Below are 24585 nucleotides of genomic sequence, written 5' to 3'. Positions count from 1 at the left end.
AGAGTGTTGCGACGATGACATTCATCTCATGTAATCAATTATTGCGATGAAAATAAGCAAAGAAATAAAAAAGAGTGTGTATTGTTTATGAGTAGAGAGATGAAATGGTACATATCCCACTTGTACTCTTTGTCCTTCCTAATATACTACGACTTTATACCAATTCAATTATTATCCCTCTCATTTTCTAACATATCAATAATTAAGTTTATAATTTAGGCACCCCGACAAATTTCATAATTTTATCTTAAAGATGATATGTAACTTATAACTTATATTCATCCAACTAACGTTTAGTTGTCAACCAAATTCATAAAGAAATTAATCTCTTCAATATATCATATTTATCCAAAACTCCTTCACTTGCACCAACCATAATTATATATACACATGTGTGGTTATCAAAGTTTCATAAATTGAAATTTCTTAATTTCTTTTTTTTTTTTTCTCATAAAACATTAAATTGATACTAAGGGACTAAAAATATTAGTGTTTTTTGAGATTGAGAGTAACAAAGTGGGTGTTTGGTTCAAATTGTAACAAAGTTGAGGATGGGAAGTAAATGGTAAAATAATTTAAAAAGGAATCTATACATTGAAATGTATTTTGGGATAAGTCCAAAAAAAAGATTAAAGAAGAGACGAAGTAGTCAGCTGGTGATGACGTCATTTTGGATTTCACTTCCCCATAATTTTGTCTCCAAATCTATATCACAAAATCTTTTTGGTTTATGCTTTTAATCACTAATCACCATCTTCCCAATATCTCATTTCATTTTTTTGGCTTTCTTAATTAACTTTATAATTTAAACACTAAAAAATGCCAATTTCATGTGCATATATATACAAATTATGGAGGATATGTTTGAAACTATAATGTATTGAAGATTATGGAAAATGAGAAGGATATTAAAATGTGTACTAAATTGCTGACCGAACATAAACGAAATCATAAGAAGTGGAGACATAAAAAATTGATTTTTCTCAAATGAATTTTTAAAATACATAGAGAGAGAGAGAGAGAGAGAGAGAGAGAGAGAGAGAGAGAGAGAGAGAGAGAGAGAGAGAGAGAGAAACGGTCTTTTCGTTAGAGGTTGGAAGCGCATTCAATTGGCAGATTTGTCGTCGTCTTCTTCTTCTTCTTTTTCTTTTTTTTTTCTCGCTAGACAATTTGCAAAATCACTTTACCAACTACTCTCCCCCATTCCTCTTCTTTCTATTTCTTCCCCATTTCCCTTTTTTCTCAATAATTTTTCATCTCAAATTCTTCCCCTTTTTCAACCCAATTACCAATGAACAACAAAATCAAGAAATTTAAATCAGATTCAAACCAACAAGAAAAACCAGATGAATCTCAACCACAACCCTCTACCTTTGCAAATTTAGACGACAATTTGTTGTTCGAGGTGTTTAAGCACGTCGATGCAAGGACACTGGCTACCGCCGCCGGCGTCAACAAGCAATGGTTCAAAACAGCTCACGACGAGCGCCTCTGGGAGCTTCTCTGCACCAAACACTGGACCAACCTTGGCTGTGCTAACCAACAGCTACGCTCCGTCGTTCTTGCGCTTGGTGGCTTCCGTCGATTACATTCTCTTTACCCATTTCCCCCTATGATTGGATGTAATCATCCATGGGGCAAAGATGAGGTTCATCTCTCCCTTTCTCTTCTCTCAATTCGCTACTACGAGAAGATGAAGTTTAAAAACAGACCCACATCTTGAAATCCCAAATAATCTAATGTAAGATCACACCAATTGGAGGATGTTCTCTCTCTGTGTTGAAATTGATATTATTATTACTCCTTTTTATTCTACCGTATCGGATCGGATGGATGGATTTGTTTGAATTTAGTTGGTTCTAATTTAACTAACTTATAGATTTTTCTTCTGTCAATTGACTATGGGTTGATTTGCTTGCAATTTTATATTATTTATTCTTATTATTATGTATTTGTTGCTTCTCTCTGTGCCAACTGTTACCTGAAGAAGAAGTTGAAACGAGGTTGTTTCGTCATTTGACTCATCTTTCCATTTAATAATGAAAGTAGAGATTATGGTTCAGACTGTCGACAGCTCGGTAACGTAAAAGATTGAATTTGGCGTTTAAGTTTCTAATTCTATTGACTTGGGTTTCCTTTTAATGGCGACAGCTTCGTTTCCCACTTGTTTCTGTATCAAAATAGTTGAACGTTTTGTGTCAAATCAATCAATGGGTCTTAATTAATTTCACCGATTCGATTCGCATAGATGAATAGAACTTGGCTGCTTCATGGTCTACTGTAATTCAAGGGAACTTTTCGTTTTTTTTTCATTTTTTTTAATGATAAACCAAAGATTAAAGAAATTGGAAGGCTAAACACAGCATCATTCATTGAATAATTTCTCTCTCGCTTGCTTGCGCTCTTTTTTTTTTTTTTTCTCTGTACACTGCCAAAATTATTGTGATTTCTGTAGAAGACGGGAGGGGGATTGTAAATCCAAAGAGTTTGGTTCTGCTGTTTATCTCTGCGCTAATCGATCTTGCTTATTCCCATACGCTTAACAACAGCGTTTCTGATGGCATCGGTATGCAAATGCCAACCGTTATGCTCAATTCCGGACATGTACTTCCTCACTTCGATTTTAATCATCTCCTGCATCGCACTTAAGAACTCCGCACTGAATAACTCGGATTCCTTGCCATGCCCACCAGCGGTAGGAGTTGTTGCCTGAACCATGTTCCTGGTCGGGCTCGGGATTGAATCCGACCCATACCCGGATTTCGAATTGGATCCTGGCAATGAGAGGCAGAGTGAAGTAGGAGGATCGTAGGAGTTCACAATCTGCTGCTGCTGCTGCTGCTGCTGCTGATTCGATGGAACGATCGAGCTGCTTCTAGCTAAAGGTCTGTACACGGGCTGTGGTGGGGGTGGAGGAGAGGAGTCGCTCAAATCGGAACCAGATGGACTACTCGGGTTCAACCCAAACCCGGAAGCGACGGTGACTGGAGAGGGACCGACGCTGGCAGATCTTTTGGGAGGGTGATGCAAATCGGGATCGTTAAAATCATCACCCATGGCGGAGCATTTTCGCTTGAGCGTCGAATTCCAATGATTCTTAATGGCGTTATCGGTACGGCCATTCAAAAGACGAGCAATGGTGGCCCACTTATTCCCAAACTTGGCATGAGCCCTGATAATGGCGTCATCCTCTTCCGCAGTAAACGGACGGTGTTCGACCTGAGGAGAAAGCTGATTACACCATCGAAGACGACAAGATTTTCCAGAACGACCAGGAATGGATTTACTGATCAAGGACCAATTCCTGGGTCCGTAGCTTTCAACCAATCTCTTCAACGATTCATCTTCCTCAGGACTCCAGGGACCCTTAATCCGATCGACGTTCTTCCCAACAGAATCCATCGATCCAAAACAAAAAGGGAAAAAAAAATAAAATTCAAATTGAAAAAAGAAAACCCACCTGAAAGTGAGTAGAGAAGAGGGGAGAGGAGGAAGAAGAGAAAGGGAGAGGGAGAGGGAGAGGGAGGAGGGAGATTTAAGGAAGCGGTAGAGGCTAGGCCTCACCCTGTGTTGTTAAAGAACTGAAAGAAGGAAAAGAGGTTATTTATATGAGAAAGGATAAGAATGACCGGTTGAGCCGGTTGCAGAGCGGAGGATGCTTCGAGGGAAGGTAGTTATTCGCATACAGCTGTAAAGGACACGTGTCAATTAATAACGGCGCGTGTTTAGAAGTAAATGGGACCCATTTAGAAAACTGCCTTACCTACACACCACAATAGGTTTTTAGGTAATTACCCAAATTCAAGCAATTTGTAATTAATAATAATAATAATAATAATAATAATAAAGTAACGGCATTTTGAATTCCTTTCTTATTTAAATTATGAAAATAAAACTCATGAAATTTGGTCCGTTAACGTGGTTTGGTTCAAGCATTATTTATTGTTATTGATGAGATGAATGAAAAGGAATGGGAAGAGGGAGCCGTTGGAAAAAGAGATTAAATTGAAATTCAAACGTGATGTTATTTTTTAGGTTTATTATTATTATTATTTTTTAAAAAAAAAAAAAAGAAAAGAAAAGAAAAGGAAAATATAAGGATAAGAATAATTTAGAAAAAAGAGTACGGTTGGGAAGTTGGATGGGAGCGGGAGGTGTTTGACCAAGACAGGCTGGACAGCATTTGGGAAATAATTATTTTAATTAAATAAAAGATATTTTAGAAATGAAACGCAATGAGTTGCTGAGCTGGCAATAGAAGGACAAAAGTTGAGAAGCAGAATCGCGGGAAGAACGCCTTTGCTTTGCTATCATGTCAGTCCAGCCTGTAAACTCTGCCCATTAACAAATTATATTCTACCACGTGGAATTTGCCACCACACTCTAGAAAACTGCCAAAAACCCCTCCACCGCCTTTCCCATTTTCACGTAACTTCCATTTCTTTTCTTTTCTTTTCCTTTCCTTTTTATTTCTCCCTTCATCACATTTACATTATATATTCCTTTTTTTATTTTCTTTTTTAAATAATATTTTTAATTTGAAATCTATTTCATTCATCGGGTTTCATATTAGATTATGCCTTCCGCTCTCTTTAAGTAAAACTGTTCTTCCATTCATTTAATTTTGGTATTCAACCTCTTATCTATTATTTTCTTAAATCAATTCATACGACTTTACTTACATATAGGTTAGAAACTCGTTTTGAATTTAATGGATCAACTAAAAATAAAATTCAAAATTAAAAAACGTAAACTTACTCCTTTTGAAACTTTAAGAATCATAAGTTAAATTCAAAATTTAAAGTTTAAAAGTGTCGGTTTTGAAAATTTAAAAATTTAAATATTAATTGCTTTTAAATTTTAGTGGTCAAAAAGGATATTTCACCTGTAAAAACTAACTTTAAAATGTTTTTTTTTTTTAAATGTAGTTTATGTTTTACCAATCTGAAGACATAAATGTTCAATTAGATATGTTCTAAATCTACTTTTCTTTTTACAAAAAATGTTAAAAAATTTTATTTTTGCATTTTATTTCATTTTAATATGAAAAAAGATCGCAGTGATTTGATTGATTGACACATACCTAAATTAGTTGTGCTCTTGAAACTATGATCAAAGGAGATTTGAGAAAAAAAAGTGTTGAAAATTAGAAGAAACAAAATAATGGAAATGTGGGGAAAAAATTACAAGTTGTACCAAAAAAGGAATATATATATATATATATATTTAGGAGTTTCTAAGGGTTTAGGGTCAATTTTGGAATTACCTTATAATTCTAAGTGCTTATAGAATGTTTCTGATTAAAAAAAAAAAAAAAAGTAATGTATGAGTAGATTTTATTAATACAAGTTGGGATGGATGGATTTTTTAATACAAGAATATGACAATTTTTTAAAAATGAAAAATAAAAAAGCAATTAAAATTGAAGAAAAAGAAAAGAGAGAGAGAGAAAAAAAAAGGCAGAAAGGATTAATGGGAGAGTGAACTTCCAAACTAAATACTATGAAAAGAATTGAGTGTTGTCTCTTTATGGAAATTAGCCTTTCAAATTTTAAAATATAAATCCATTTTCATTTAGGCGCCTTATTTGAAAATATAAAAATAAAAAATAAAAACAAGGAATTTAGTTTTATGTTTTTCATTTTGAAAAAGTAAATATGTTTTTATGTAATCTATATATTTCAAACTTTCTAGTTCCTGTCTAGGGTACCTTTTTAAAGTACCTAAAAATGTTTAGTCAATTTTCAAACAAACAACCAAATATTTTTCAAAACCACTTTATAATCTTTTTTTTTTTATTTTTTTATTTTCAAATAAAGAAATCTTTTAATAATCAACCATATTTTAAAACGAACAACTTTCCTATTAAATTAACATAAATGTAAGAAACCAGAATAAAACTTTAAATCAAGATTTAGAAAATAGGAAAAATAAGAAGTTTGGCAAAAAGTAGAAAAACCATGTTAAGTATATGATTAGATTTAGGTAAGGTTGATGAAAACAAAATGTGAGGAAAGGTGGTATAGAATTTAATTAGAAATAGATTAAGGTAGAAAATTGAAAAACAAGAACAGCTTTTTGTAACATGACATTTGACTAGACTTTATAATGTGTTTAGCATATCTTAATAATGAAGGTAAGAAAAAAAAGAAAAAAAAAGATTGAGAGTGAAATAAAATATTAGGGGGAAAGCTTTAAACAAAGTTCCCATTTTTATGCATCTTAAAATTGTTTGTTTGAATGTGATGAAGGTCACATGATCTTGTTACTTTCACCTAACATAATAATTGAATGGAGAGGTGCAACCTAAAATGTGTTTGTTGTTGGATAATATTATATAGGGTCCCTCATAAGAATAAGAATAATAATTTTTTTTTTTAAAAAAAAAAAAAAAACCAAAAAACTAAAAGTAAACTACTCCACTTCTTTGATATCTAATAATAATCCAACATGGTTATACTATGTCATATTTATAGACGAGGGTATCTTATATAATTTCATATTCGTAGGTATTAAAGATGTTGGGTACATAAACACAACCAAGAACCATTTGATAATAAATACATAAATATTGCTCCATAAATAAACCTAATCAACGAATAAATATTGCTCTAAATAAAACATGCAATTTAATTTATTTTAATTATCTCTTCCACATTTGGTAACATTTTAAACAAAATAAAACACTAATTATAGAATGTCGGGAAGTAGTTAGGGAATAGTTATATAAATTATTATGCAGTAGATAAGCTTTGTGATGATATATAATTCGATGTGTTTGAAGCACCCTATCAAGAAAATGTGTATATTTAAATCTCCATGCTTCCATTCCCTCTAATACATAATTTTATTCTTTATGTAACAAAACCATATTAATTAAATATTATCCATATTATATTCATTATATCGATTTTGACTTTTCATTTGACCAATTAAACCGACATAAAAATTAGATATAGAAATAAGTTTTCTATATTGTTATGTTGTGTATTTCGGTTATTTCATGATTTTACGAGTTTCAATTATATCGATTTTAGGTTCTCCTTATTTTTCTTATGACCATATTATATTAAGATGAGTATAGTTGACAATTTGTTGGTGGTTATTTGATTAGTTTAGTTTGATCAAAGATGGATGGAAATTTGAATCTATTACGCTGAGAGATTCAAACAAAATTGGGATTTTATATATTTGATTCCACTCACATTTAAGCTATACTACATGTACAACATTTTGCGATTTTTAATTATTTAAATGATCAAGAACTTAGAAAGATATGGAAATGAGGTGAATGTTAAATAAGTTTGGGATTGAATAGAGATGGAATTTGAAGAAAAAGAGAGTGGAAAGGATGATTTTATTATAAATCATAATAAATATTAAGATGCATAAGAGAGTTAATTAATAAATAATAGAAAATGACAGATAATAAAATTAGAGTAAATGACCAAAGTGGGAGAGGTAGGTATTAGCCAACCATTTACCCAAAGTAATTTCGGTAGAGGTATTAAAATGACCATGATCTAGGTTGAGTCCTTCATTTGTCGTAAAGTTTATAGGTAATTCCAAGGCATCGATGGTCACCACATCAGGCAACTCCTTAGCAACTGCATCTTGTGCTGCCCTCACTGCTGGCAGGTTATGAGTATCGTGCTTCATGAAAAAGTCGTAGAGGGCTATTTTAACAACAACGATGGGTAAAAATCTAGGTTTTATATCATTGCGGATGTCGGTGAAGAATTTCATTAGGTTGTCTTTGTATCTCATAGCAGTGTCGTTCATAGCTGCATCGCTTTCTCCCTGGAACCAGAAAAGAGCACGCACAACCCCTCCATCTTTATCGGATGTTCTGATTCGTTCAATGAAGTTTTGGTAAAAGGTTGCACTAGGATTGCTAGGATTTTTAAGCCATTGTCCAATTAAAGTGCCACCTCTAGCACATGGAACTAAACCCACAGCGCCAGCATTTGGCCCAGCTTTGGCTAGCAGTTCCTTAGCAAATGGGATACCGGGACCAATTCCAGGTGTTCTGTTGATGTCAATTCCCAAATGAAGAGGCTCTCGTGCTACCTCCCATTGGCGATCAGGGTTCAATCGTAGGATGGATGGTTCAGGTGTACATTCTGGTGGAACTAACCCATCCCATGTGAGTTTTTTATTATACATCTCAACCCCACCTCTACCAGCCATGTTACTCTGACCTGCGAGGATGAATATATTCTTAGGAGGAACAGCTCCTGAAAGATAGGAACCATATAACATCACACATAATATGATTGATAATCTCAACAAAACCATGTTGACCTTTAACTTGTGTCTGTGCAAATAAACACTGAAGAAAAGTGTAAACAATGTGTGCACGTTTTTTTATAAAAAAGGTTGTAACTTTTCCTCTTGTGTCTATTTGCACAGACACAACTACTCTCTTGCTTTAGTTACTCCCCTCTTTAGTTTGGTTGGCTAATCCTTGCCTCTGCCTTTCTATACATTAGAGACCCTCACCTTTTATACTTTGCTATGACTCTATTTTTAGTGCATTTAGTTTTAGAGTTAATTTTGATAGGTTAATTTTTGTGGAGCTCGAGTGTTTCTCGCTTTGTAAAATATCTATATATAGAGGTATATATATTTTTAATCTATTATTAATAATATATTATTTTCTTTTTTTTACTTTTGCAAAGTTATTGAAAAAAAAAAGCATAGGTGGGGGAATCAAACCAATTTCATGCCTACTCTTCCACACTTAACCCAATGTCATTGCATATATGTTAGGTGTTGTGATCATTGGAGGCTAGGGCACGACAAAATATGTGACAAAATCTATTTTGGTTTCTCATTGTTTATATGAAATGGACATGACTGTGATAATTAAATGAAAGTTTTCTTTTTAAAGAATGAAATAGCATTCAGCTGTGCACTAAAAGAATAAAGTGATTTAATTGCTATATTTGCTAGTAAAATAAAATTGTTATCAAAGTGGAAGATTATTGTTGGAATTAATTCATATGTGGGCAACAAATTAAATAGTAATTACATATTATTTAAGCTCTTTCATTATTCTCATGTGCACATAGTTTTTCTATTAATTAATTATGGAAACCCTAGAAATCAATATATAAATATAAGGTTATCATCTTCGAACTACTACATTTATTCTTTATTTAATAGTATACTACAGTTTTCTCATTTCGATTTGAAATACATTGTTAAAAGAAATACCACCAATAATACTTTTTTAGATTACAAGAGGTTGTTAGGTAAATCAATTATTCGTAGATTTTGTTTTTTTTTTTTTTAATCTATGTTTAAATCTCAAAATGATCGTAAAATTAGAGTTTTATGATATTTATGAGAAAAAGGGAAGAACAATAAAAAGTCTAACTATGGTATTGTCTTCCTACTAAACCAATTAGGCCGTGTGTTAGAATAATAAACATATAATTGAATTCATGAAATGTGTCGAGAAACTTTAATTTACTAATTAATATGTAACTATCAAATTTTCTTAACAAAAAAACAAAGAAAAAATATAATAACATTGGCGATGGGCAAGTTGTTTGATCTACATAAAAGCAAGAGTGTAAAAATACAAAACGACAGAAATGGTTAAATTATTAGAGAATGAGACACTAATATTTATTTGTTTGTTTGTTTGTTTTTCTCTTCACATTTGGTAACATTTTTTTTTTTTATAAAACAAATAAAGCAATAATTAAAGAATGTCGGGAAGGTGTTCGGAATAATAATGTAAATTATTAAGCATTATATATTTAAGGTTTGTGATTGCTGCATTATTCAAACCGGGAATGTGCATTTAAATATTAATGCTTCCAAAATCCTCAAAAGAAAAACATATATATTTTAATTTTTATTATTATTCTCTTACCTTAGCTTTGATATATATAACTATTCTATCAATTTTGATAATAACGTCTTATTATAAATTTTTAGATTTGAGGTTTGATACCCAAATGAGATTGAAGATTAGATTTCATATATTATATTATGATACGAACAATAGGTAAGCTAACAAACTATATTTAAAAGAATTTTATATATAAGATAAAACTCATAAGTTGTTCAATATAATATATATATATATATATATATAGATTAAAATATTATAGACGTAGGATCTTTTTATATAGCAACGTTTTCTTTTACTTGTTAGGTTAGTTTACTATTTTATGTTTTAGATTTTAATTGGGTTTGCTTTTCCAAATTCAAATTTTATTTACTAGTTAGACTTGTACAATATAAAAGAGAAATGATTACGGGTGAATCAATAAGTCCGTTGATAGAACTATTATATATATATAAATCCGAGAAGTTGAAGATGACTTTGTTGAGATGTATAAGAGAAAGAATAAAAATTAAAAAACGATAAATAATAAAATTAGAATAAATAACCATAGTGGAAGAGATATATGTTAGGTAATTATACATTCACGCCAAGTAATTTTGTACGATATTAAAATAATCAAGATCTTGGTCAAAACTTTCGTGCTGTCAAAGTTTATAGGTAATTTCGATAACAAATGGTTACCACTTCAAAATCTTTATTATCGACCCAACAATATGGAAAAACCAATCACAAAAATCAATAGTCCAACAAGAAGAAAAATATATTTGAAGGAGGTAGACAAGACATGCATAGTTTATTGAAAAAAATCATAATTTATTGAAAAAAATCTAATTTGAGGAGAGTAGATTTAATTTTGAAGTTCATAATATAGAAATTTACCAAATTAAGGGTGGTTCAAACTAATTTAAAGAGAAAAACACTCGTAATCCACAAATATTCACTTAGAAAAATGATCTTTAAAACTAACCATACTAAAAATAGAGTAAAAAAATAGTATAAAGGTATGGTATCCAACGTAGAGAAAGGCAGAGGCAAGGATTAGCCAACCAAACTAAAGAGGAGAGTAACTAAAGCAAGAGAGTAGTTGTGTCTGTGCAAATAGACACAAGAGGAAAAGTTACAACCTTTTTTATAAAAAAACGTGCACACATTGTTTACACTTTTCTTCGGTGTTTATTTGCACAGACACAAGTTAAAAGGTCAACATGGTTTTGTTGAGATTATCAATCATATTATGTGTGATGTTATATGGTTCCTATCTTTCAGGAGCTGTTCCTCCTAAGAATATATTCATCCTCGCAGGTCAGAGTAACATGGCTGGTAGAGGTGGGGTTGAGATGTATAATAAAAAACTCACATGGGATGGGTTAGTTCCACCAGAATGTACACCTGAACCATCCATCCTACGATTGAACCCTGATCGCCAATGGGAGGTAGCACGAGAGCCTCTTCATTTGGGAATTGACATCAACAGAACAGCTGGAATTGGTCCTGGTATCCCATTTGCTAAGGAACTGCTAGCCAAAGCTGGGCCAAAAGCTGGCGCTGTGGGTTTAGTTCCATGTGCTAGAGGTGGCACTTTAATTGGACAATGGCTTAAAAATCCTAGCAATCCTAGTGCAACCTTTTACCAAAACTTCATTGAACGAATCAGAACATCCGATAAAGATGGAGGGGTTGTGCGTGCTCTTTTCTGGTTCCAGGGAGAAAGCGATGCAGCTATGAACGACACTGCTATGAGATACAAAGACAACCTAATGAAATTCTTCACCGACATCCGCAATGATATAAAACCTAGATTTTTACCCATCGTTGTTGTTAAAATAGCCCTCTACGACTTTTTCATGAAGCACGATACTCATAACCTGCCAGCAGTGAGGGCAGCACAAGATGCAGTTGCAAAGGAGTTGCCTAATGTGGTGACCATCGATGCCTTGGAATTACCTATAAACTTTACAACAAACGAAGGACTCAACCTAGATCATGGTCATTTTAATACCTCTACCGAAATTACTTTGGGTAAATGGTTGGCTAATACCTACCTCTCCCACTTTGGTCATTTACTTTAATTCTATTATTTATTATTTCCTACTCTTTATCAACTTTCTTATTCTAATATCAATAAAATCATCTATCCACTTCTATTATTCTATATCAATGTTCCAATTGTCTCTCAACATAATTAATTAATCGAAATAATTTCTTACTCACACATCTCTGGTCGAACCATCTTTGCATGATTCTACACTAACACTAGAAAAAAGATACTTTCGGGGCAAAACAAACAAGAAAAAGAATTGACAAACATTTTTCTATTTAGGTCAATTAACAAAATTATATCTAACACCAAAATTTTACATTAATTTTCTTTTTTTATGATTATACCTATCGAAATCAAAATGGCTGTGAACAGAATTTAGGTGTTTGCCGACTTCGTACAGAAACACATTTACTTTAATTTCATAATACACTTTGTTTTTTTTTTTTCCCCCTTTAAAAACACCTCTCTCTCTCTCTCTCTCTCTCTCTATATATATATATATATATATATATATTTTATTCTAGTTTATTTGTTAAAATGGCATATTCAAATTAATTATTTCATTTCCCTATATCCATTCTTTTAATTATTATTATAGATCGTGACATCAGTTCTTACAAATTTATAGTTTCAATTTTAAATTAGTGACTTAAACACATTATTGAATAAGATTTGTGAAAACTTTTAATTTTTGAAATAAATTTTATATTTGTATTGATATATAAGCTAGTAGTAGAGTACAATCTTTGATAAAGGATCTTTGAAAATTTTCTTCCATGGATGCTAAATGAAAATTCTCTTCTTCCAAATCTTTCAAAGAATTTAGAATGAGATTAGACCTTAGAACTCATTGTTATTCAAATCTGTAAGAGAGTTACACTCTCCAAAGATTCTTGTCATCCAATCTTCAAACTTTAAGAGAGCTATGTTATTCAAATATTTAGAATTTCACTCTTTAGATCACTAGTTTTTCAAAGTTCTGATAATAAATGCCTTTATTTAAACATAGATTCTTAGACGTTGACATGGATTTGGATTTTATTCAATTTATGAGCTCATAAATTTGACAACGATGACTTTAAATTAGGTTAGATTTTGGAATCCAACGATTTAGATTATTCAGTTAGATACAATTTGATAATCATTTCATGCATGCACAATTAAGCTACTAACAAGAATCATCTCGATCATGGGCCAGAAATTAATCATGATTAAATTCGATAAATTTATGGCTATAAACCAGATGATCATAAAAGAGACACCTTACAGTTTTAGTCTATCATATTTTGGTCTTCAAAATAATAATTCATAGTTGGCCAAAATATATTAAAATGGATATGTGAAAATTTATGCGGATAAGTATACAATCCTGTTAATTGCTTATTGTTTCTTCCTGTTGATGTTTTTACGTTGGTAAATTAAAAAAAGAAGTATTTGATCATCCAAAATGTGGAATATTAATATGGAACAGAAATATTATTTAACAAAAGAAGCAAAAGAATGATAGAATCAAAGTGATTAAAAGTACAAATAGAAGGATAGACAATATAGGATTAGAGTAACCGGCTATAACGTGAGAGGTAGGCATCAGCCAACCATTTACCAGCAGTAAGTTCGATTGTGGTATTAAAATGACCACGATCCAAGTTAAAGCCTTCACGTGTTTTTAAGTTCATCGGCAATTTCCATGAGTCGATGATCGATACATCTGGCACCTCCTTGCTAACTGCTTCTTGTGCAGCTCTCACGATTGACAAATTATCAGTAGCATTCGCCCGAAGAAAGTCGTAGAGGGCTATTTTAACAATAATTACAGGTAAAAATCTAGGCTGGATGTCTCTGCGAAGGTCCATAATGAAAGTCTTCAAGTTGTCTTTATAATTTATAGCTTCCTCTTTCACAGCCGCATCGCTTTCCCCTTGGAACCATAAAAGAGCACGAACAACTCCACCTTCTTTATCCGACGCTTGAATCCGTTCAACTAAATTTTGGTAATATGTTGCATTTGGATAGCTATCATTTTTCAACCATTGTCGGATGAATGTGCCACCTATAGCAGTAGGAACTAAACCCACAACACCAGCTCTTGGCCCTGCCTTTACTAGAAGTTCATGAGCAAATCCCATTCCTGGACTAATTCCATTTGCCTTCATAACGTCGATATCCCAATGGAGAGGCTCTCGTGCTACCTCCCATTGACGTGCAGCGTTGAGTCGTAGAATAGATGGGTTGGGTTTACAATCTGGTGGGATCACACCATCCCACTCAAATTTTCCACTCGAATTTTTTTCAACTCCACCTCGACCAGCCATGTTGCTCTGACCACCAAGAATGAATATGTTCTGTGGAGAAACCGCTCCTGAGAGAGAAGGACCAAATAACATTGCACATAAGAGGATTGATAGTTTCACCAAAGCCATTCCTGACATCTTGTATTTGGGCAGATAGACACAGAAAAAAAGTGATAAAAGAAAGGAGGAAAGTTCTTTCCTCTGTGTCTATCTGCACAAACACCAACACAACCACTCTTGGCTTGGTTGGCTGATCCTTGCCTCTGCCTTTCCTTGTTGGTGATCCTCACCTTTTATACTCAACTCTGATTCTATTTTTAGCATTAGTTCGCTTCCACGGTTAATTTTTATTGGTAAACATTTGAGGTCTGTGAGTGTTTGTCGGTTTCAAATTACTTATTTCTCGAACATATCTAACTCTATGTGTAATACACACATATACAAATCAAACACCTTTTTTTATTTTTATATATTTTCCATCTCCCTATATTGTTTCGATCATCTGCTCTTAGCTTCCATTTTTGTTTTCTAATAACAACAAATAAGTAAAAGATATCGTTTGATTTTGACATAAAATTATATCAATAAATTAATTCATCAAATATATAAACTTCCCTTTTGTACTCCAACAATATTTTAAATATGTTCACCTAATAAGGATTTCCAATAATAGATTTTAATATTTGCACACACATGTTCTTGATTTTGAAAAATGTGTATATGTTAAAAGGTCTATATTATCGTCCAAAACTGAAAATCATTTTTAGTGACTTTGCTTGCAACATATTATTTCCCGACCATCATGTATATATATATACTTAGAGTAAAGGAATCGAAATGCTAACTTTAAAGATGGAACTATAATATTTATATAATTGAGTTTCGACAAAATACACAGCAAACATTTTACATAGTGCATTGTATTAGAGACATATCTCTTCTATCGTAGTCCTTATTTGATGGTAATGTCCATGATGATCAGTATAGAAGAGATATAACAGGATAATTTGTGTAATATGATAATTTAAATGGTGATTCTTATCAATGCAATAAAGTAACGAATTGAAATGATGTGGATTGAGGATGAACAGGGGTGTTGACACACACATTTCCAGATAATTTGGAATTTAGTTTACTATATAGCACCACTTGTGGGGTATGGGGTTGATGAAGTAACTATGAGCTGCCACACAATGGTGAACGTGTCATCCGTACCGTACCATCCCCATAAAGTACTAAACCAAATTATATAAAGAAAACAAATTTGAAACCAATATTCACATAACAACTTCTGTGGAGGATTGTTTGGATCGGAAAATTCGGTAAAGAAAAGGTACAGTGCAGCCATGCATCAATCCCAGGTAATATTGAACGCTATCGTTGTTTTTAATTCTGTTGTGCGAATTAATAATATAGGACTCTCTGTGTTTCTGAAGGAAGGATCGTCCGAGAAAATAAATGAAGAAGAAGGAGCCATTGGAACCAAGGTTGTTAAGCAGATGGAGCCAACAAATGAAGGCACCACGGTGGTTCATTTAACTCGAAAACAACCTGCCGATGGCGGCAGTGGAGTTTTGGGGAGTGCAGCCGCTGCTGTGGGTAACGCCCTTCGTTCCGCCAAGGATGCGGTTTTTGGGAAAGGGAAAGGGAAAGGCACCGACCATGGTGAATCAAATTGAAGCTCTATGAGGCACCGTTGAATTTGTAGTTGTAACTTTCTTACAACGGCCGAAAGGCGCTGCGATACCCCAATTAAAGCCCAATGGGCTATGACCCAAAATTGGTGAATTTGGAGCCCTTTCTTTTATTGGTATGAAGAAATAAGGCAACATTGTTTAGATAGTCAGTTCGTTATTAAATCATCAATGAATAACAATTTGAGAGACTGAATTAGTAAGTTTCTAACTTTTTTGTAATGTAAAAAAAAAAACTATATGCATATCTAATTCATATTTTGAATTTGTTTAAGTTGGCGGAGATTGGATTTTAACTACACTATCAAAATGTAATAATACTCTTCATTGACGGCACATTATTGATGGTACATCAATGTTATGTCTCCTTCTTTTTATTTATTTACATTCTTACATTAAAATCTGGATTATGGAATTTGAAATTGAACCTCCTTTAATAATTTCATAGTTTTTATCAATTCTTAATTTATAAATTACTATTTTTGAAAATTATACCAATTCTCTTTGTCATTATTGTACTTTGAGTTCACATTATTAGGTCACTAGAATTCAATAGCTTTTTTTCCTTCTCCTCCTCCTTCCTCTTCCTCTCCTTTTTTCTTCTCTTCTTTCTCCTTTGAGATCAACATAAATCAAGGGAATAATTGAAGGGTTAAGACGTTAATCTTAGTTATTTTAGGAAGAAAAATTCAAATGTCTTTCAACCCCTCAAAATAATTTTTGAGAACATTTTTTAGCAAAAGATTTTAAATAAAGAAGAATTTATTTTAAAATCATTGTTAATCCATAAATCAAGAATTGGAAGTCAAGTAGGTTTGTCATAGGAGGTCAATATGATTTTAGAAACACATCATAGGGAGAAAAGAAATTAAAAAAGAATCTACATTGAAAGAATAGGTGAATATCTTTTCTTTTCTTTTTTTTCTACTTGGAGTCATTTGAAAGCAATGATATATATATATATATATATATATATATATATATATATATATATATATATATATATACTTAGAAAATGATAACCAGGTTCTTAAAGTCTAATTTTTTTTCAATCAAATTTTTCTCAACTTGGAGACGAATAAAATAAATAAAATTTGACTGCACACAACTAATTCATTCATTGGTATGAGCATATTAAAATATAATACGAAACCTATGTCACTAAGGGAAGTAGAAAGAAGAAAGAAATATAAAATAATATGTGAAAATATAGAGAGAGTGAAGAAATGTATTTGCTTTTTCTTTGTCTTTGAGGGCCAAACATCCATACTTTGATGTCTACCTTTGTGTTTTTTGTTTCCTTTTAGAGTTGAAATTCCCAACTTCATTTATTCAAAGCAAACCCAAAAGATTTCTCAAACAAAATTGAAAAAGTATTGTCCTCATCCATTTTCTCTACGTATATTCTTCTCTTCTCATGAACTTTCTCTCTTTCTATATTCCTCTTTTTCCCCTTTTTATGGATCTCTCTCTTTTTTTCTAATTTTATTTCTTTCATTTCTTTTCAATTTTCCACTCTTTTTTTGTGTCACTATTGACATATACACAATATTCATGGATCTTATCTTACCTTTCTTCTTCTTCTTCTTTTTTCTCAATGCATTGACTCAAATGATCACAATGGTTTCTTTTTAAAAAAAAAAATAATAAAGAATATCAATTATAGATTTTTCTCTCTTTTAGAAAAAGTATTAAGTATCATGGATGGTAAATTGGTAATCATTTGTTATTTATTTTCTTTATTTGTCTTTTCAAAGAAAAAAAAAAAGAATTAATTTGATGGGTCATATAGTTTCCTACATATAAAAATAATCAAAATAAGATGAAATAATAATCTATTCTTAATATTTTATAATGTTTCGTCGAAATAAAATAATAAAAAGAATGTAATTAATGAGTTAAAAGTGATAAAAATGGCACATTCATTTTGGAGGCCCTAAGACAATAAAGAACCAAATAAAATAATTGAATTTGTCCTTCAAAAATATAACAACCTATCAAAATATCTATAAAACAAACTTACCTGACTTACAATAAAAAAAAAATATCAAAAATATCAAAAATATTCTATTTTAAGACATGTATAAGTCTTAAGATTCATGTTTCACTTATCAACAAAACTTGAAGGATATAATTGCAATTATTATCATATTTTAAAGGTAGTTTGTGTGATTTATCACAAAGATTAATTCAATGGAGCACGTGGTTGGATGTTTTATTATTACTATTATTATTATTATTAGAATAAAGGAAGGATGAGTTGGTGTAAACTTTGGGGTTGTGAAACCAAATATATGATGAGTGGAAAGATTGAATAAATTAATATAATGTGTATAGTCCCGATAATTGCGGGTGACCAATTTGTAAAAGATTTTTCTAAAAGAATGAGGAGTTAAGTGAGTGAGTGAGCAGTGTGTTAGTTTTAAGTTAAAAGACCTTCTTCTTCATTTTCATCATTCATTCCCTTTAATTTAAAGTAAGAGAAAAGCACATGCAACCCTTCTCCTCTCCTCTTCTCTTCTCTTCTCTTCTCTCTTCAACTTCCCCTAAATAGATTCTAAATAGCAAAACTTGTTGAAAACAACGTTATTTTGATTAGGGATAATTCAAATTTAAGGATGAAGATGGGAAAGTTGGATATTTAAAAAAAAAAAAAAAAAAAAAAAAAAAAAAAAAGAAAGAAAGAAAGAAAGAAAAAGAAAAAGAAAAAGAAAACTGCATTGAATTAAAAAGAGGGAGTTGGTTGGTTATGGAAAATTGTGAATAGATGGGAGTAGGAGTAGCCTATCATTTAAGTGTTGCCCTGTTGAGAGGGATATTAATCCATCTCCACTTGTCCTCTCACTTTCTACTCTTTTCTTATACCCATTTTCAAACCACAATCTCCCCCTCAGAACCTCTACCAACTTAACTTTATGGACAAAATAACTTGCTCAGTCTAGAAATTCAACAAATATTTGTTTCATACATAGATTAAATTTTGATTCCCAAAATTATTTGGGAATTATGTTATCTAAACTTTAAACATTTATATAACTTCTGTTTTTTATTACAAAATTGTTTGGAGACTAAAAAGTATACATTTCGAACATCTGGACTATCAAAAACACCTATTATTATTAATACTAATATGTGTCAGTTGAGATATTATAGTTTTGATCTATATATTTACAGTTTAAACGTCTAAAAAGTAAAGCTAGAAGTCACGCTATGGCTCTTAAAACAATTTCTGTTGTTGGTGATCAGGCTGACTTTTTACACTAATCTATTTTTTTTAAAAAAAAAAAAAAGGAAAGAAAAACTTGGGTTGATTGAGATTGATTTCTTCCAATTCCCATCTTAAAGAAAGAGAAGATACAAATTTTGAGTATTTTTAGAGAAACACAACAACAAAGGGGACCATACTGTCCAAATGGTAGGTTTAACTCAGGAACCAAAAGTTGGAAGAACAAGATACTCTTTTCTTTTTTATTATTATTATTCTAATTCAAATGGTCCCAAAGTGATTTTGAAGCAAAAATTCAAACATAAAAGATTGTGATTACCAAATATGTTTCAAGTCAAACCCAAAATCATTTCTTCCAAATTTCAAAGCCAAAGTGGCCGACAAAATCTTTCTTCCTCTTCTTCCTTTGTGTTCACATGCAAACAAATTCCCAATTCCTTTTCATTCCTTCATTTCATATTTTCAACTAACCACGTTGCTGATAATTAAGATCTTGGCCGGTGATCTAACATTCAAAGATTTAGTAAACCCATGTGTAAATAAAAACAGATGATTATGATGATTAAACAACTTAAACTGCTCTTCATATTGTTAATAGTTTCGTTCTCATGACCTTTGCATCCGGATAAAATGCCAGTCATCTCTGCTTTCTAAACTTCCCTCAACTGCAGAGATGGTAAGGCAATTTAACTTGCATAATTTCATTGAAAAAAGATTGATTCTAATTCTTATTCAACGTACAAGGATTACGACGGAAAAAAAAGAAAGAAAAGGGAAGTTAATTAAGAGAGCGTTCGGAATGTTTGACAATCTCCAGACACTGATCCATCTACTCTGTTCTTCTTCGTTAATGGCTCCGGCGAAGATGAAACCGACGAAGCCACTGACCACGAGTCGTTCGAGCTATCGGAGCTGAATGTTACGTCCATCACGCCGTTCGGGCTCCCCGGAATTAACGACCCGAATTTACGTTTCTTGAACTGGTTTCCGTTCCTTCTAGATGCATTTGAGATCAGTTTATAGCATTCTTCCACATTACCCTGTTTTGGAAACAAAAACGAAAATTTCAAAGACTTGATTATAATTTTGTTCAAACCGTCGATTTGTTGGATTTGGCGATTTGGGTTGTAATCAGAATGGTAAATACAGACCTTGTCGATTCCGAGGATGTCAAGAAGCTGGGAATCGTAATCAACGCTGAAATGAGGTTCTTCCATAGCTTTGAAAACGTGCAGCATTGTAGCGGTGGCCATTGCAGAAGGAAGAAAGGACATGAAATCTGACTCTGCAAGTCAAAAAAGGAAATGAGTGGGGGAATCCATTCATAAAGATAGTGATATTCTTACTTTTGCCTAAAGGAAAACAACTGGATCATCATCCGTAAAGGGAAATGAAGTTTTTATCTATGATTTCGTACCTAAAATAACAGAGAGAATAGTTCGTTCACACTGCCAAAGAATTTCCCAGCACATATGGTCCTTGAATCCAAGCCTTCTTGTGATATAATCCACAAAAGAAAATGGGGTAACAGGATTCATCCGCCACTGAAGCGTAGAGAGCACAAGAAGCTCCATTTTCTTAATGGTCTTGGCTTCAAACAGATATCTACTATCTTCCACCTGCACAAGTCAAAACCCCATCAGAGATTAATGATTAATGTGACCCAAATCCAACCATTTTTCAGTTGGGTAATTATTAAAATTTCTGGAAAAAAAAACATACTTGTAGGTCCAATAAAAGAGGGACGTGAGTCTCCTCCACTTTGGCAGCAAGAGAGATACAAGCAACAGCTGCAAGTTGAGACATCCATGGCTTATCTCTTTGGAAATGAAAACATGACAGAAACCGGTCAAAGTAATCGACGGCGAGAACCGCAGTGAGAGCAGAGAAGGAGTAATGGGCATTAACCTTCAGCATCCACTCGACGGCGGTTCGTCGGGCGGCAGCAAGAGAAGGGTCAATGTGAATGGTTTTAAAAAGTTCATTAGGCTTCTCTCTTGAAAACAGAGAAATCAGTTCATCGTTTTCCCAAAACAGGTCATGCTCTGCCACCACAGCCGGAACCGGAGAACTTGTTTCGGTTGTTAAATTAGAGTAAGATTGCTTATCAAAACGAAAACCCGTTTCTTGTTCTTCGTCGTCGTCGTCGTCCTCCCAGTGCTCCTCCGAGCAATAAAGAGCATCAAGGGCAAATGGTGGTGGTACCATCTTCTTCTGAGAAGAAGAGGTTGGAATTTTGGTTCATTGTAGGGTGTGAGAGAAGGGAATGGAGAAAACCGAGGAAAGTGGTGAAGAAGACCAATCCTGAGCCATGGTTGTGAGCTAAGGCTTCACTCTTTGTGTCTATCTATCTCATTCAGAGTGAAGAAGAGAGAGAGTTTTGTATAGGTAGGTTTTTGGTAGCTGCCGCTATGGGCTTCTATTCTATCTACTGCTCCCAATCACAATTCACAAATATAAGATTAGGAGATTTTTCCATTACTACTACACTATAAATATTACCCCCACAAACTCACTTTGATTCGACACCTCATCCTCGTTTCTAAAAAATAATCCAAAACTTTAATCACATTAATAAGTGTTTAGTATAGTATGAGAGTATCATATTATTATTATTTTCAAAATGTAATAATAATTAAAGAATGATCAAAAGGGAAGTAGTAAGGTAATAATAAAGAAATAATGAAATGGGAGAGGGGGAGGGAAGGAGAAGAAGCACTAACACATGGTTCCATAAAAGATTTTTCTTTTTTTAAAAAAATGTGTGTGAAAATGAACATACAAATATTAAAAACAAAAATAAAAACAAAATTTCAAAAAGTAAAAACAATTCAGCTTTCTCAGCCTCTCCCACTCCCCAACCTAATTAATAAATAAAATCTCTTCTTCTTCTTCTTCTTTTTCTTTTATTATTATCTTAAAAGTAATTATAAATTTGACTAATCAAAAATGAGGTTTGGAAAAAGAGAAAAAAAAAATCAGAAATGAGCTGGCAACCGCATGCAATACTCTCTCGGTGAATTCAATTTCACCCTTTTCATTTTCCTTTTTCTTTTATGTATATACTCTCTCTCACTCACTCAATATAGTGTCATTGATTCAAATGTTTCTAACCTCCTAATTATAGGGTTAAAAGATTGGTTTTTAATTTATCAATGAAATCAATTTACATCACTCAATTTTGGGATTGTAGCATACAGTGTTAGCTATAACAATTGAAATGTTTGAAATCAAATAAAGAGCTGCTGCTAAAACATCCTATATAGTATTGTTGAAGTAGTTAAATAATTTTTGATAATGTGGTGGAAAAGAAAAACAAAAGCAACCACATATAGCTATCAAAAAAACAAACACAAAAGATCACTTCTTATATATTTGTCAGCTGAGTGGTAAAAAGGAAAAGCTCATCCCATTGGGTAGCTCACACCTCCTCTTTTTCTTTTTTCTTTTTCTTAACCATGGAATGTATGAAAAAAATAGAAAGTAGAAAACACTCCAACTTTAATTTTTAAAAAAATACAGCATTTTATGTTATCGTATAATTGCATTCACGTTGACTATCTTATCATAATTGTAGGACTACCTCAAGTGCTAATAATCTAAAACGACTTGGAAATTCAAATCTTCGTTTTAAAATTGCATTCCCAACACTTATATAAAAGTTTTAAGATAATTATTTTACTTCTTGAAAATTAAACCTATTATTGTGTTTATTATTTACATTTTAGCAGTGATTTCAAAATCTAAACCAAAATTTAAAAACTAATAAAATAGTTTTTCAAAATTCAAATGATTACCGGAGAAGGGTTATGTGACATTTGGTTAATTTATTTTATATTTATTGAAAAAGAAAACATGTAGAGAGTAAAATTCAAATAGGTATGAACTTTTATTTCTCTCAATAGTGGAGGAATGGTAGGAGAGAGATGGGTAAGCAAGGTAGTTCACTGTTTGCAGTGAGTAATTAAAGAGTGTTGCTTTAAAGTACGAAAAAGTTTTTTTTTTTTTTTTCTTTAGTAACAAACAGAGGCCTCTGAAGCAAAGGGCAATAGAGCTCATTAAGTTGGAATAAGCAAACAAAATCAATGGCCTAAAACCTACATAGAACGAAACGAAAGGACTGTAGGGACATGTTTAAGAGACTCGAATTTTGCAGGTTATAATAACGTCTTAAAATAACAGTTCCAATGGTTTTGCAATATAATCATAAAAACGTTTAATACAAACATGAATTTGAAATTATAGTGTATAACAAGGTTCTATTTGGTTCATCCAAATCAAGGTGTTTTTTATTTTTTTTAAGAAATGAAAACTGTAGAAGTGGGGTTAGTTTAGGGTTAGTATGAGTGATAAGTATGTAAGGAAACGTTGCTTTCTTCTTTTTCAAACATCTCGTTTTGCACTTCAGATGGCTCATTCTACGAGAAGGGACAGATAGGAAATTGAATCAACGTAGTAACATAAGGTGGGTTGTTCTTCTTTCTTCTTCTTTCCACTTTAAACCTATAACCAAAACTGTTTTTTGAGGTCTGAATTCAGACCAATATGGATTGTCTTTACACATTAGGAAGTATTTGAAGGAAAGAGTGAAAATCACAGTGAACAAAAAAGATGTTTTCTTGAACTACTTGGGTCGAAGAAGAAGTCTTGTAGAGACATAAGATATCAGAGTCGGTGTCCCTAACCCTATGTTTGATAAATGTATTATAATTAGAGGAACCAATTTTATTTTGGTTATGACTGATTAGCCCTTTTAACTTTTCTAGCTCTTCTTTTTTAATAGTTAATATATTTAATGGTGGGTTTCTTTTTCGAACTTTCAATCATCTATTCCCTCCAATGCATTTGTGAAGTGACATGAGTCGGCCTTTTTCTTTTTCTTTTTCCTTTTTTTTTTTTTTTTTTTTTTTTTTTTTTTTTGTGTGTGTTTCTTAAAATGGTCAAAGTCAGATGAGAAATGGTGGCCAGCTCTTTGTCTGTTTAATTCAACTGAGACACGCCGGCTAGTAGTAATAGTAATAATATGTCTCTCGAATTTTTTGGACTCCCCATCCACTTTCCTTTTGAACAAAAATGCAATACCCTTTTTTAAAAGCTGCAACCTTTTTTTTTTTTTCTTCTTTATTTCGTTTTGGGTTCTCATTTTTAGACCCTTTTGTTTTAATGTTAATTATACGTAACTATTACGTAAGGATGACATGAGTCATGACTTCCATTCTTTAATCAACTTCTTACATAATCACTAACATGTTCATAAGAAACAAACATGAGTCATACCATCCTCCGTATCTCTTTTCTATATAGAATGATAACTCCACTGTTCCATTTATGCTTCCTTGAACAAATGTGGGTTTACACTCCCATCGGACAAATTTGAACCAACTTCCTGGAAACAAAACAACAAACTAACCCTAATTACCTCCTCACCAACGTTGAAGATCTAGAAAATCATCTTGCAAAATAAAAAA

At 32.3% G+C, this 24585-nt stretch overlaps 6 protein-coding genes across 7 annotated transcripts; 2 read left to right on the top strand and 4 right to left on the bottom strand.

Annotated features, from left to right (window-relative positions):
* Nucleotides 1-1291: 1291 nt before the first annotated feature.
* Nucleotides 1292-1723, top strand: LOC103488538 (F-box protein GID2-like). The gene has a single exon (XM_008447336.3). The coding sequence runs from the start codon at nucleotides 1292-1294 to the stop codon at nucleotides 1721-1723; it is 432 nt and encodes a 143-aa protein (XP_008445558.1).
* A 684-nt stretch (nucleotides 1724-2407) lies between these two features.
* On the bottom strand, nucleotides 2408-3575 carry LOC103487863 (transcription factor MYB44-like; the record flags this gene model as incomplete). The annotated part of the gene is given in 1 exon segment (NM_001328445.1): nucleotides 2408-3575. A coding segment is annotated over 1 exon segment (891 nt). The 3' UTR covers nucleotides 2408-2511.
* A 3859-nt stretch (nucleotides 3576-7434) lies between these two features.
* Nucleotides 7435-8190, bottom strand: LOC127148708 (probable carbohydrate esterase At4g34215). Its single transcript, XM_051082917.1, has one exon. The coding sequence runs from the start codon at nucleotides 8188-8190 to the stop codon at nucleotides 7435-7437; it is 756 nt and encodes a 251-aa protein (XP_050938874.1).
* A 2988-nt stretch (nucleotides 8191-11178) lies between these two features.
* On the top strand, nucleotides 11179-11934 carry LOC127148707 (probable carbohydrate esterase At4g34215). The gene has a single exon (XM_051082916.1). The coding sequence runs from the start codon at nucleotides 11179-11181 to the stop codon at nucleotides 11932-11934; it is 756 nt and encodes a 251-aa protein (XP_050938873.1).
* Nucleotides 11935-13459: 1525 nt separating this feature from the next.
* Nucleotides 13460-14326, bottom strand: LOC103487864 (probable carbohydrate esterase At4g34215). The gene has a single exon (XM_017044463.1). It carries the CDS (start codon nucleotides 14324-14326, stop codon nucleotides 13460-13462), a length of 867 nt encoding a protein of 288 aa, XP_016899952.1.
* A 5325-nt stretch (nucleotides 14327-19651) lies between these two features.
* On the bottom strand, nucleotides 19652-21576 carry LOC103487865 (cyclin-D3-3-like). 2 transcript variants are annotated; one of them, XM_008446372.3, is made up of 4 exons: nucleotides 20840-21576; nucleotides 20535-20736; nucleotides 20269-20402; nucleotides 19652-20157 (listed from the first exon to the last, which is right to left on the bottom strand). In XM_008446372.3, exons 1-4 carry the CDS (start codon nucleotides 21323-21325, stop codon nucleotides 19900-19902), a joined length of 1080 nt encoding a protein of 359 aa, XP_008444594.1. In that variant the 5' UTR covers nucleotides 21326-21576; the 3' UTR covers nucleotides 19652-19899. The 2 variants fall into 2 exon arrangements, with proteins under 2 accessions (XP_008444594.1, XP_050938373.1); XM_051082416.1 differs by having other exon boundaries at nucleotides 19652-20402.
* Between the last annotated feature and the right edge of the window lie 3009 nt (nucleotides 21577-24585).

The sequence above is a fragment of the Cucumis melo genome, chromosome 3 (assembly GCF_025177605.1).
Source record: "Cucumis melo cultivar AY chromosome 3, USDA_Cmelo_AY_1.0, whole genome shotgun sequence".
NCBI classification, from domain to species: Eukaryota; Viridiplantae; Streptophyta; class Magnoliopsida; order Cucurbitales; family Cucurbitaceae; genus Cucumis; species Cucumis melo.
This window is presented reverse-complemented; position numbering and strand designations above follow the sequence as displayed.

Excerpts from the sequence above, each read along its gene's own strand:
- LOC103488538 (XM_008447336.3), top strand. The coding sequence starts at position 1,292 with ATGAACAACAAAATCAAGAAATTTAAATCAGATTCAAACCAACAAGAA.
- LOC127148708 (XM_051082917.1), bottom strand. The coding sequence starts at position 8,190 with ATGGCTGGTAGAGGTGGGGTTGAGATGTATAATAAAAAACTCACATGG.
- LOC127148707 (XM_051082916.1), top strand. The coding sequence starts at position 11,179 with ATGGCTGGTAGAGGTGGGGTTGAGATGTATAATAAAAAACTCACATGG.
- LOC103487864 (XM_017044463.1), bottom strand. The coding sequence starts at position 14,326 with ATGGCTTTGGTGAAACTATCAATCCTCTTATGTGCAATGTTATTTGGT.
- LOC103487865 (XM_051082416.1), bottom strand. The coding sequence starts at position 21,325 with ATGGTACCACCACCATTTGCCCTTGATGCTCTTTATTGCTCGGAGGAG. Across the intron at positions 20,737-20,839 it reads CTCTTTTATTGGACCTACAA|GTGGAAGATAGTAGATATCT; the intron begins GTATGTTTTTTT and ends TGACTTGTGCAG. Across the intron at positions 20,403-20,534 it reads TATTCTCTCTGTTATTTTAG|AGTCAGATTTCATGTCCTTT; the intron begins GTACGAAATCAT and ends TTTGACTTGCAG.